Source organism: Rhinolophus hipposideros (assembly GCF_964194185.1).
Source record: "Rhinolophus hipposideros genome assembly, chromosome: 9".
Lineage (NCBI taxonomy): Eukaryota > Metazoa > Chordata > Mammalia > Chiroptera > Rhinolophidae > Rhinolophus > Rhinolophus hipposideros.
Genome location: NC_138055.1, coordinates 54,514,831 through 54,526,981, shown reverse-complemented (window position 1 = coordinate 54,526,981; position 12,151 = coordinate 54,514,831). Strand labels below are relative to the sequence as shown.

Genomic DNA, 12,151 nt, shown 5'->3' with positions numbered 1-12,151 from the left:
CCCCTCAACCCCTGAGTCAATCCTCTAAGAATTCTTAACTGTAAAAAGGAACCTCCCCAAAGATTTTTCTATCCTATATTACCCAAACTAGAACACAAGGAAAAAACAGTGGATGGTTTAGAAGGTCTGGCTCCACCATCTGGGCCTCAGTTTATATCCCCCTCAAAGCCCCCACCCCCACCCCCCATTCACTTTAGTAAGAGGAGCCTCACTATTCCCTGCTCCCAGACCCCCTTCACAACCTCCCCCAGCCATCCGGGGTAACTGCCAGACTCTGCTGCCTAGGATAACGCCCAGCCCTCCCCTTGCCCCCTGTGGCTGCCTCCCCTTTCCGTCTGTTGAGAGAGGAAGCCAGGGGGTGGCGGGTGCAACTCTGGAGGGCACTGATAAAGGGCCAGCCCTGCCCCCGCCCCCTGGGGCCACTGCGGTCAGAGCAGCAGGCAAGCAGGCGAGGCAGCCAGCTCCCTCTGGGACCCATGGCCCTCCCCTAGTTCCACCTCTACCCTCCCTGCCCTACTCGGGAAGCCTGTTGCATAACCCAGTGGGGTGTTTGGCAACATTACTTGTGGCTTGACCTGATGCTGGTGGTGGTGTGCACACGCGTTGGGGTGAGGGTGGGGGTGAATTGAGCAGAGGTGACAACAAGTCAGTGTTTTGGGGTGAGCAGCATGGATGAGGAATGGTATAACAGTAAAGATATGCGGCCACATTTTTCTCTATATTTTACATATCTCTGCTCCCTTTGCTGAAGTGGGAAAATCTTAGGTATTTTCCCACTATCCAACCCATTCAGTCTAATCCCCTGCTAATAGTACATCAAGCAAAGGAGACTTAAAGTAGAAGGCTGTTGACTCTGGGCAGGAGGAATCTGAGAGGAGGGGGCTAAAGGGACCATTCCCATCCCAAGGGCTATAAAGGGTGTTCTGGAAACAGGACACAGCCTGGGAACCACAGTAAAGGCTCCTTTTACAGGGAGGGGAGTGGGGGTGAGATGGGAGAGACAGCTCCGTGGCTGGCTAATTGCCTGAGTGAAGGCTGCCAGTTCACTTAGCTCAGCCTGATCGTGTCTGTCTCCCTTATATTCAGGAAACTGCTTCAAACACGTCTATGAATGCCTGTTGCTTACGGGATGAAATACAACCTTCCTAGCTTGATTGTCAAGACACTTAACAGTCCAGCTCCAGTCCAACTTCCCAGGCTTATCTTCTACTACTTCCTGCCCCTACACCCCACCCTAGTAAACCAAAAGTACTGCTCTGCGTTTATGCCTCTGTACCTCCACACCTCTGTTTGGAATCCCCTTCTCTGCCTGGTGAACCCCTAGTCATTCTCCATGGCTCAGCTCAATTGCCACCCCCTCTGTGAAGCTTTCTTCCATCCACCGGTGAGAAATTTAGCCCCATAGCACGTTATTTAGACCTTTATTAGTATAATTCCCTGACTAGACTCTGAATGAGGGCATAGACTATGTCTTAATCATCTTTGTGTTTCTGGAGTGTAAACCATAGTAAACACTCCACAAATATTTGTTGAATGAACGATGAGGCGTGCGGTATCCATAGTTGTATCTGCAATGCCACAAACAGTGTCCTGAACTGGTAGTTCTCATTCAGTAAATGTTGGTTGACTTGCTGTAACCTGATATCATTATTTAATCAGCCATAAGTGTGACTATCACCACCCCTCATCCCCTCTGAAGTGCCCAAATAAATATGCAAGGGACAGCACTCTATTTGAAGGTACGCGTTTGTGACCCTGATTCACGCCCAGGTCATCAAGAGATTCTGAACCCACACGTAACGTGCAATGAAGCCATGGGTCACCTCCTGTCCTACACAGATCATACATGTAGGATCACGATCTCCTGGGACAGGGATGGAATTCAAAACATTTAACCATGGGTTTGGCGTGGGCGTTGCTCAGCCCCACACATGCAGTCTGCAGGGAGGCTGTAAGAGGCCTTATTGCATTGCCTCGAGTGGCTTTGCTGTGCTGCTGGGCCGTTGGGAGTCTTCAGAGAGAACGGGATGGCTGACACATTGGGGTAGTGGGGAGGAGCTCCCCAGAAGCTCTTCTTTATCAACTGGGACGAAACATTTTCATTATTTTAACAGCGAACACAGTTTTGTTAGAGAATGCTGGCTTAATGCCAGCCCTGCCTTGGGGTGGCATCCGTCTGCCTCCCCAGTCTTTAACTGTTTCCAATTTAACTTGAGCACCACACGAAGGAAAAATAGAGAAGGCTAAGCTGCAGCTGTAAGGACAGAAGCTAGACATAGGAAGGACTTTCCTTAGAGCTGCAAGTCACTAAAAGCTAGGAGAAAGCAAGATTCTTTTCTCCTAGCCTCTGGAGGGAGATCTGTGTGGCTTGGGACTTGGGTTGTGCGCTGGAGGCAAAGGGATGAATGAGTGACTTCTGGGGGTACTTACGGGCCTGACAACAGAGCTGCTGTGGGTACTGTGGGGTAGACCTGATATTTTACACATATGTCCTGGTCTGTCCAGGGTATGTGGCTGCCATGTGGCGGGGTGCATTGCCTGGAAGAAAGGAGGACAGAGGGCACCTGGGGTCCTCTTTAAGGGAGGTGAATAATGTCCCTGCTGGGCACCCCCCCCCCCAACTCCCCTCACACACTGACAAGAAACCTAGCCAAGAAAGAGGCCTTTGTCCTAGGACATCTGAGGCTGCAGGGGGAGGGGAGAAGGCTACAGGTGAAAGGATACATGAAAGGAGCCGGCTGCCCCTCCTCCCCAAAATACCTCCCCTACCCCTTTCCCAGAACCCAGGCTTTCCTTAAATAAAAGCAGTGCCCTAAACGCCCACCTACCTAAACAGCTGGGACACTAGACACCTGATCCTTTTCTTCAGCTGCCTTCTACCACCTTGCTATGACTCAGTTTCCCTGTTCCTAAGAGAGTCAAGAAGGCTGAGGGAAGGAGGTTACAGCTTGTAGAAAGTTTAGAGGTCATTTTGGAGTGGACCATCAGGTTGGAATTCATCGTCTGCATGGGAGAAACACAGACCTGGCTGGACTCCTGGGCTCAAAAGGAGGGCTGGAGCCATGTGTGCCCCCGCTGGCCAGGAGCAGGGTGGGGGCGGGGTGTGGGCAGAAACCACACCAGGCTCAAGTTTCCTCTCTTGGCCAGAAGGGGCAGGAGGAGAGGAGGGCCAGGGGAAAGGGGAGGGTTGGAGGAAGGACTGAGAACTCAGGCCTAGGGCTTCAGAGAGCTTGGTGGACCGCCCCAGAGCTCCCGGTTCTCAGCCTGAGCCTTCACACTCAGCGCTCAGCAATGGCCCGAGGGCGGGGCACAGCCCTCCCTGGTTCTCAGAGGTAGCAGGGATCCTCACCCAGGAGGTGTCAGCCTGGGCCAGCCTCCCCAGAGACAGAACCAGAAGCCTCATCTCTCTCCACACCTGCTTGGACCCTGCCACAGGTGCCTGAGGGGCGGGGTGGGAGGGGGCTTACAGTGGGATTCAGGGGCAGGCTGGGGAGGTGGAGGAGGCAGTGGGAGGAAATACCCAACTTTCCACACATTCCTAGGAGATCTCAGAACTTCCCAGGCTGCCCCTGGTTTTGGAACTTGACATCTTTGAGAAGCCCTCTAGAAGACCTAGATGGTTCCTGGAGAGTTCTGGGATTCTTGGGGTGGAAGATTGTAAATGGGGACCAGACAGTGGTCCCCTGAGGTACCCCTGAGGGGCTGGAGAGTGACACTGAGTAACCTTTCAGCAGGGTGGCTGCCCTGGGGAAGCCTATAGGCTCTCGGGTATATAGTACCACCCTTTCTCCTGCCCATTCCATCATGCTGCTCCGTTTAGCCTGCTGGGAAGGTTGGGGAAAGCTGAGGAATTGCCTGGATCACTGAGAAGTATTTTTTGCCACAGGATGGGATAGTGGGGACAGGGGATGCTGAATTCTTGCCTTTCATTGCGCCGTTTCTTCTCTGCACAATTGAGATCAGCTGGAACTAGAAAGGAGAGGAAGGCATCCCATCACCCCAGTAGTTCCTTCCAACTAGAAATCTTGGCAACAGGGAGGGAGCTGGGAAGCAGTGGAAGAGAAGAGGGGCTGAGGTTGGGATTTTAATCGTAGCCCCCAAAGGACTGGAGTTTGGGGTCTAGGGAAACTAGTGACAGAATGGCAGAAACTTGTCCCTTTCTCCCTGGTTTCCGAATACCTGTGTGAGTTATATATGCCCCAAGGAGATTGATTCTCGCTCTGATTATATCCTTTTCCTCCATTCCCTTTGTTTCTTTCTCACCTCTGTGTCCCTCTCCCGCTTTGGGGATTCTTCCTAATCTTTCTAAGTAAGTTGCTAACTTGTCACACCACGCTCCAAGTTTCATTGATCTCTCTCCATCCTTTCATTCCCTCTGTTGACACCTGAAAAGGTGGAATGGTATAATAAGCCTCAGAACAGGGTTCCAGAAGCCAGCCCCTTCCCACCTTTGTCAAGGTGGTTAGAGCCCTGGGACACCAGTTGAGAATAAATGCCTTTCTCTCCCCAGCATCTCTCCCCAGATGGTCCTCATCCTGGGTCCTTAAGCATAAAGCCCCATGCCATTTTGTGAGTACACAGCGATTGTGGTAAGATCTTTCTGATCTTACCCTGCTGAAAGGTTACTTTCTGAGTAGGCCCATCAGGATGAAAGTAAAGAGGGTGGATTATAGTCCCTGGAGATGGCTCCAGTCCTACCTGATATACAGTGTTGAGGTGTAAGACGCTATGTGATCTCAAAGTGTGGGCTGAACTGCAAAGTGGGAACTGGTTATTGTAAAAGAAAAGGGACACAGGGAGGCCCGCTCCACTTTCGCAGTCTCTCTCTAGTTTCTGCACCCCATGTGATGTTCTTTTTGATCCAGTTCTGACTATGCCCTCCTCCCTTATCTATACCACTGACTGCCAGCCCCTTGGACGGTCCACAGAAGGGGAGGCTCCTAAGACCCAGAGGGGCTTACGCCTGCTATATAGACTACCTCCCATTACTGAGTGTCTAAGGAAAAACAAACTCCTCCCTTTGGCCTGGTGCAAACTTGCCATGGTATCAGAAAGCAGGCTGGAGCTAGCTGATCAAGAAGTTCGCTTCAACGCCCTCTTCCCCAACCTCATACCTCCCCCTTCTGGATTCTCATTTCCCTGTCCTATGGTGAGGGGGAGATTGAGCTCCTGGTCTTCATGAAAAAGGGCTGATATCTAGCATCAGAGACTGGGGCAGCCAAGAACCCACCCTTGCCTGGGTCAAGTGTTTGAAGCTGGGAGAAGCCTGGAGATCACTTGCTGTTCTCCTTTCTTGCTTTGTGTTTTTCCCTGTAAATCCATATGGTTGGACTCTTTTAGTATTTCTCAAGATGGGGTGGGGGCCTCTGGCGTCAGAAACACCAGGACACATGTTCAAATGCTGATTTCTGGGTACCTGCCCCTATGAAATCAATTGAGTAGGTCTGGGATGGCATTCAGGATGCTTTTTTTTTTTTTTTAATGAGGATCCCAGGTAAATGTGGTGCACAATAAAGTCCTTGACTGCCTGAGCTAGACAGTCTACTGCCTCTCACAGCAAGGAGTTTCCTCAGTCCTGTCTCCATTAAATGGAAGAGGCTGAATGGGAAGCGATTTGCCCAAGGTCATGCATCTGGAAGGCCAAGGAACCTAGTCTCCTGCCTCCTAGGGCAGGATCTTTGTACTGCATTTGTGAGTCAAATCCAGGAAGATATAAGGAGGGACAGAGGGTGGGGGTAGGTGTGTGCGTGAAAGACTATGAGGCAAGAGTCATTGTTCCTGCCCCCTAAACCCCTTCTCCATTCACTTTGCCTTTGGGCAATTTCCGCCAGAACCTGGGTGGGGGAGGATGGGGTTCCGGTGTTGAAATGGCATCCTGGACAGACATAAACACCCCACCCACTGTGCCCACTGGCTAAGGGCCTGTGCCTACAGCAACTCTCAGCTCTGGGGATGGCACTAGAACAAGTGGGTAGTAACAGGGGCAAGGGAGATCCTCTTTCAATAGGATAATTTTCAGATCCCACTAATTTTGTGGTAAGTCAAAGAATGGACTCCATATTAAATAGCTGTGATGAGCCATCATCGTGGTGATCAAAGGTCATGCAGTTTGAGGTCATTCAGTCCTATCCTATGTTCTTCTATAAGTTTCCCCCACCTCTAGCCTGCCTGCCTTTACTTATATGGCCAGGGTAGGGTGCAGTATCTGGCCCTCAGAGATCAGGAGGTCCCTGCCAAATCTACTGGGACTCTCTCACCAAAGGCAGGAAGAACAGATGTGGGGAGAGAAGGGTGTCAGGGAATGGGGAGGTAGGAGGAGGAGAGGGGCTGACAGAGAGGAGAAGATGAAAGCAGGGGTGAGGTTTTGCTGAGAAAGTTAAGCTGTCTGAGCAGGAAGGGACCTCCGAGTTCAACTTGTCCAACTCCCTGGTTTTACAAATGAGGAAACAGAGGCTCAGAGAAGTGTGATGGCTTGCCCAACATCACGCTGCTGCTTTGTGGCAGACCTGCAGCTAGAGCCCAGATCACAAACCAGAGGGGGCTGGAGGGGACTGTGTATTCAAGGCTCTAAAGAGGTATTTTTCCAGAAGACGTGAAAAGAGACTGAGATTCCACAGAAAGAATTGATGATGTAGAGTGCCAAGAGAGGCTTGGAGTATGGAGACACGGGAGTGGGGTGGGGAGGCAATATAGACTAGTAGAGGAAGCCAGGAGAGGTTCCAGACCTGACTCTGCTACTTACCAGCTTGGACCTCAATTTCTGAATGGACCTTATAGGATCTTTGTGAAAATCAATCTCATAAACGAATGCATGGAAAACACCGGCACAGTTCTTGACAAATGCTTAATAAGTCTTTGTTACAGTTGTTATATTACCTTAGAAAGGAAAGCCCCCTGGCTGCGTGGGTTGGGGTTTGGCCAAGATGACTCTGCGGGGACACAGGGCAGAGGTCCAGTGTCTCCAGAGACTATTCCTTCTCTGCTGCCTGCAGCTGATAAACCTCTTATCTGGGCCAGGCAGGGGAGCCCAGGGCCGGGATAGGAGGAGAGGGCAGGGCTGCTATCAGCTAACGAGGCCTGGTCCATATCTCCGAGAAGGGGAGGGGATGTCTGCGTGGCTCTTCCCACAACACACTCCTTGGAGATGCCCAAGCACTCACTCTCATCTTGAGAAGAAAAGACTGAGCAAAGAGGAGGAAAGCAGAGTGATCCCTGATGTTGCCCCGAGAAAATGGGAGGGGAAATCCTAGACGATGTGACTTCTGCCCCAGCCAGTGATACAGTTTTGGAGATAAAGAAGTAGGCGAAAGAGAAGGCATCTTGTCTGAAAAAAAGGCAAAGACCTACTGTGCTCCCAAAGGAACTGACTACAACCACAGCAGGTGAGGTGAAGATCACACCACAGAAAAAGACTTTCTAGCTTAAGGAGTTGGTTGATGAGTCCAGCACGAGTGGGAGGGGATGAGATCTCTCTTCTCAAGTGGAGTTGGAAGGAGCCTCTCCATGGAGGCAGGACAAAATTGCTGACCCCTAGCAGGAGAAGTCCTAACCTCCATTTGTTTCTCCTTTGAAAGGTTGCCGAGGCCTTTGGGGTTCTGGGGGACCCTGGACCAGGTCCTGGCCCAGTAGGATGCCCCCGTGTCCTCCCCAGCAGAGCAGAAACAGGGTGACACAGCTGCCCACTCCAGAGCTGGGCGAGATGGAACTGACTTGGCAAGAGATCATGTCCATCACTGAGCTGCAGGTAAGTGGGTTTGGGGGGTGGTAGAAGGGAAAAGCAGAGAAGCAGGGAGTCTAGCTGGGTCTGAGGCAGAGGGCTGGAGTAAGCGGGCTCAAGGGTGTCAAGTTGGAAATGTTCCAGGCACTGGAAAAGTTAGGGCTGGAGTGGGAGGGAGATCTGGATGGATGACCAGAACATTAAGGGGAAGGGGGTGTGGAAGAGCAGGGGATAGGAGTGGTGAAGAGGAAGGATCTGATTGGGGATATAAGCTCTCTCAGCAGCCACTCTGCTCACATCTCCCCACTCCACCTCCTGCCCCGCCTTTCCTTTCTCACCTTCCCATCTGACTTCCCTCTCCTCCAATCCTGCCCATCTTTTTCCTTCATTTCCTCCCCCTGCCCTCAGCAGCTGGGCCCCTTTCCCCCAGGTAGCTGAGCAGTAGTTCAGGGGCCTCAGGAAGGGGGGGGTCAGTCTATGCCGGGGTCCTCTCCTTCTACTAGTTGGACAAAGGGGTGTCTGTTGGCCTAACAATGATGCCTTTGTCCCCAGCTGGGTTGGAGCAGGGTGGCTCCCCAATGTGGGTTGGGGGCCCTGTTTCTAACATGTTCTCTCCTCCTCTCTGCACCTGGGCAGGGACGGGGGAACTGAAGAGTAGAGGGTAAAGCTTGTGCTGGCTCCCCAAGGTGCCTCTCAGCCCTCAGCCCTGGCTCTGTGCCCACTCCTTTTCTCTCCCCTGCCACCATGCCTCGGCCCTCAGGATCTGCCCTAAGCCTTGCTTCCACATAGCAGCTCCCTCTGCTGGGCACCCATGACATGGACAGGACCTGAACTTGACCCTTTGACCCTAGATAACTGCAGCCGGAAAGGGTTCTGAGGGGTCATCTTGAATAACAACTCTTTGTCTTCCTGAAAGAAAGAAAGGAACATGAGCCATTTCAACCTAGTAAGAACTTCTAAGAAGGAGGAGATTCTATAATTGTTACGTTAGTCCTTTCTAAAATCTGATCTCAGTGACTTCCATTTCTGTTTAAGCTTCATTCACTGCAACTTTACAAGAAGCTTTTTTTTTTGCATCTTTCTGTGATTTTTTTGAACCTTTCTGTTATTATCTCACTGGGTCTTTCAGAAGGACTCAGCTTGGTCCTGAGAGAGAGCTTGTTCTCTTCCTCTGCCTGTTTCCAATCCTCTTTATGTCTTTTCTTGCAGGGCCTAAATGCTCCCAGCGAGCCATCATTTGAGTCCCCAGCCCCAGGCCCAGCCCCTTTTCCTGGGCCCCCGCCGCCTCCTACTTATTGTCCCTGCTCAATCCACCCGGATGCTGGCTTCCCTCTTCCTCCACCACCTTATGAGCTCCCAGTACCCTCATCTCATATCCCAGACCCTCCATACTCCTATGGCAACATGGCCATACCAGTCTCCAAGCCACTGACCCTCTCAGGATTGCTCAGTGAGCCCCTCGCAGACCCTTTAGCCCTCCTGGACATTGGGCTGCCAGCAGGGCCTCCCAAGCCCCAAGAAGACCCAGAATCCGACTCAGGATTATCCCTTAACTATAGTGACGCTGAATCTCTTGAGCTGGAGGGGACAGAAGCTGGTCGGCGGCACAGCGAGTATGTAGAGATGTACCCAGTGGAGTATCCCTACTCACTCATGTCCAACTCCTTGGCCCACCCCAACTACGCCTTGCCACCTGCTGAGACCCCCTTAGCCTTAGAGCCCTCTGCAGGCCCTGTGCGGGCCAAGCCCGCTGCACGGGGGGAGGCGGGGAGTCGGGATGAGCGACGGGCCCTGGCCATGAAGATCCCCTTTCCTACAGACAAGATTGTCAACTTGCCGGTAGATGACTTTAATGAGCTGTTGGCACGGTACCCACTGACGGAGAGCCAGCTGGCACTAGTCCGGGACATTCGACGACGGGGCAAGAACAAGGTAGCCGCCCAGAACTGTCGCAAGAGAAAGCTGGAGACCATTGTGCAGCTGGAGAGGGAACTGGAGCGGCTGGGCAGTGAGCGGGAGCGGCTTCTCCGGGCCCGAGGGGAGGCAGACCGAACCCTGGAGGTCATGCGCCAACAGCTCACCGAGCTGTACCGTGACATTTTCCAGCACCTGCGGGATGAAGCCGGGAACAACTACTCTCCTGAAGAGTATGCATTGCAACAGGCTGCTGATGGGGCCATCTTCCTGGTGCCTCGCGGGACCAAGATGGAGGCCACAGACTGAGCTGGCCAAGAAGGATGGGACTGGTGATGGAGATTGCCTTCATTCCCTTCTCATAAAGGTACTCCCAAATCCTGAGGCTCAGAGGGGACAACAGTGGGAAACTTCGCATTTGGAAGTTCCAAGGTGTGTTCAGTGAGGCTTGCCATGAGGCAAGTGAGAGGAAGGCTGGAATCTCTCTTCTGTGATTCAGCTTTCCAGTTCTCCAACCTCCATCTCTTGTTTGAACTTTGGTTTATAAAGCACTCTACAGAAAGAACCTTCCACTGTGTCTTCCTTCTGGAGGGAGGGTGATGCAGCTGAGCTCTTCGCAGTGTTCACTGTTTGGTGATGGCGGGGAGGAGCTCATTTCTTTTCCCTACCGCTCTATATAAGAGTGGTATACACTTTGGGCTCAAGCAGCGTGTGATCTACCACCTTCATCCTCCTTTTCAGAGCCAGAGTCCATGAATGATCTGAAGAACCCCACCCTCCCTGGTGGTCCCCTATCTACAGAGCTGGGATTGCTGCCAAAGCTGGTTAGATTCTCTGTGCAAGGTCCCTGAGGTTTAGGCTTCTTCTTTCCCAATCTTAGGAACACAGAAAAGCCTAGAATGCCCACAGGCCTTTTTTTCTACATTTCCCCCTCCTTGCCTACTTCTATAGGATTCCCACAGCCTGGGGCCTGATGTGCCAAAGCTCTCACACAAGACCAGGTGATCTGCTCTGGACTGGAACGAATTTGATTGGAGCCAATGTTTCCAGGGATTTCACACCCAGGTCTGGGTAAAACCTGTTCCATAGTGGAGTACAACGTGCATTTCAGAGAAATTTTCTCCCTGGTTATGTTAGAGACGCTACCCAGTTCCTTTTTTCTTTTTTTGAATTGGGGAATATTGGGGGACTGTGTGTTTCTCCAGAGCCCATCAGCTCCAAGTCGTCCTTCAATCTAGTTGGGGAGGGCACAGCTCAGCTCCCAGTCCAGTTACAGTATCTTAGTTGCAGGGGGCACAACCCAAGGGAATTGAACCGGCAACCTTGTTGTTGAGAGCTCATGCTCTAACCCACTGAGCCATCCGGCCGCCCCCCAGGGAACTCAGCGGCAGCTCCTTGTCTTCAATCTAGTTGTGGAGGGTGCAGTTTCCTGGCCCATGTGGGAATCGAACCGGCAACCCTGTTGTTCAGAGCTCGCACTCTAACCAACTGAGCCATGTGGCCGTCACTACCCAGTTCCTTTCGCCTCTTCCCACACCCCTTCCCCTGGTCTTTGGTGTATGTTATCTTTTTTCTTGAAAGTTTCAGATGTCACATCCAAGTCGTCGAAGCTCCCTGACACATTCATTTCCTTGCTTGGAGCTGGGTGCTTCCCCATCTTGTTACTGAATCACACAAAGCATGTATTTGGGTCTTTTGCTTCCATTTATACTTCTCTCCAACTTTCCTATCTCCATTCCAATTAGGAAACCTTACAAGTTCTGATGTACTCGTTGTGAGACACAGGCAAAAAGTGATCAAAGGAGATGTGGCATCTTTACACCTCCACCTTCTGAAGGTGATCTCTAGCCCAGGCTCAGGGAATGAAAGCAACTTAAAAGCTCCCCATTCCTAATAGATGACAGCTCAGACAACTTGTCAATTTTCTCAAAAAGTTGAAAATGTGGGACCAAGTTGTGAAGGGTAGGGCCTGAGGTTAGCTGTTCAGAAACGGTTAGTCCACTTAAGGGACATCACAGACTTTTTTCATTCTAACAGGCTCACAAGGCTGGTAACTCAGAGGCAAATTTATAAATTTGTTCAGTATTTACTGTGCATCTAGTAAGTTCTAGATACTATTCTAGGCACTGGAGATAGTGAAAATGCCCTGCACTTAAGGATACACTACTGTGGGGAAAACCCATCATGTACACACTGGGTTATGTGCCTACCTGAAGCAAAAGGTGGAACATGGTTTGAGACTGAACCAGTTTGCAGTAATTTGAACAGGATTATCTTCCTTGAGTCTATTTCCTCATCTAAGTTTTATCTGCAAAGCATATAGCCACGTACACAGAATGTTAATAGCATTAAATTTTTCAATAGGAATGCTTTTAATAAACTGGTAACTGAGTTATCTTATCCCACCAAACCAGGATTGCGTGAAACAGAAACCACTGTTAATTTCAAGTCACAAATAGATTAAGTAGCAGTGAGATGACAATGGATGATGGATTCACACACGTCACCCCCTTCACTAGG

At 51.2% G+C, this 12,151-nt stretch overlaps 1 protein-coding gene across 2 annotated transcripts; it reads left to right on the top strand.

Annotated features, from left to right (window-relative positions):
• The first annotated feature begins 3,174 nt into the window (after window positions 1–3,174).
• NFE2 (nuclear factor, erythroid 2) lies at window positions 3,175–10,190 on the top strand. 2 transcript variants are annotated; one of them, XM_081061260.1, is made up of 3 exons: window positions 3,175–3,435; window positions 7,575–7,744; window positions 8,927–10,190. In XM_081061260.1, exons 2-3 carry the CDS (start codon window positions 7,631–7,633, stop codon window positions 9,938–9,940), a joined length of 1,128 nt encoding a protein of 375 aa, XP_080917386.1. In that variant the 5' UTR covers window positions 3,175–3,435; window positions 7,575–7,630; the 3' UTR covers window positions 9,941–10,190. The 2 variants fall into 2 exon arrangements, with proteins under 2 accessions (XP_080917386.1, XP_080917387.1); XM_081061261.1 differs by lacking the exon at window positions 3,175–3,435 and adding an exon at window positions 6,194–7,382.
• Window positions 10,191–12,151: the final 1,961 nt, after the last annotated feature.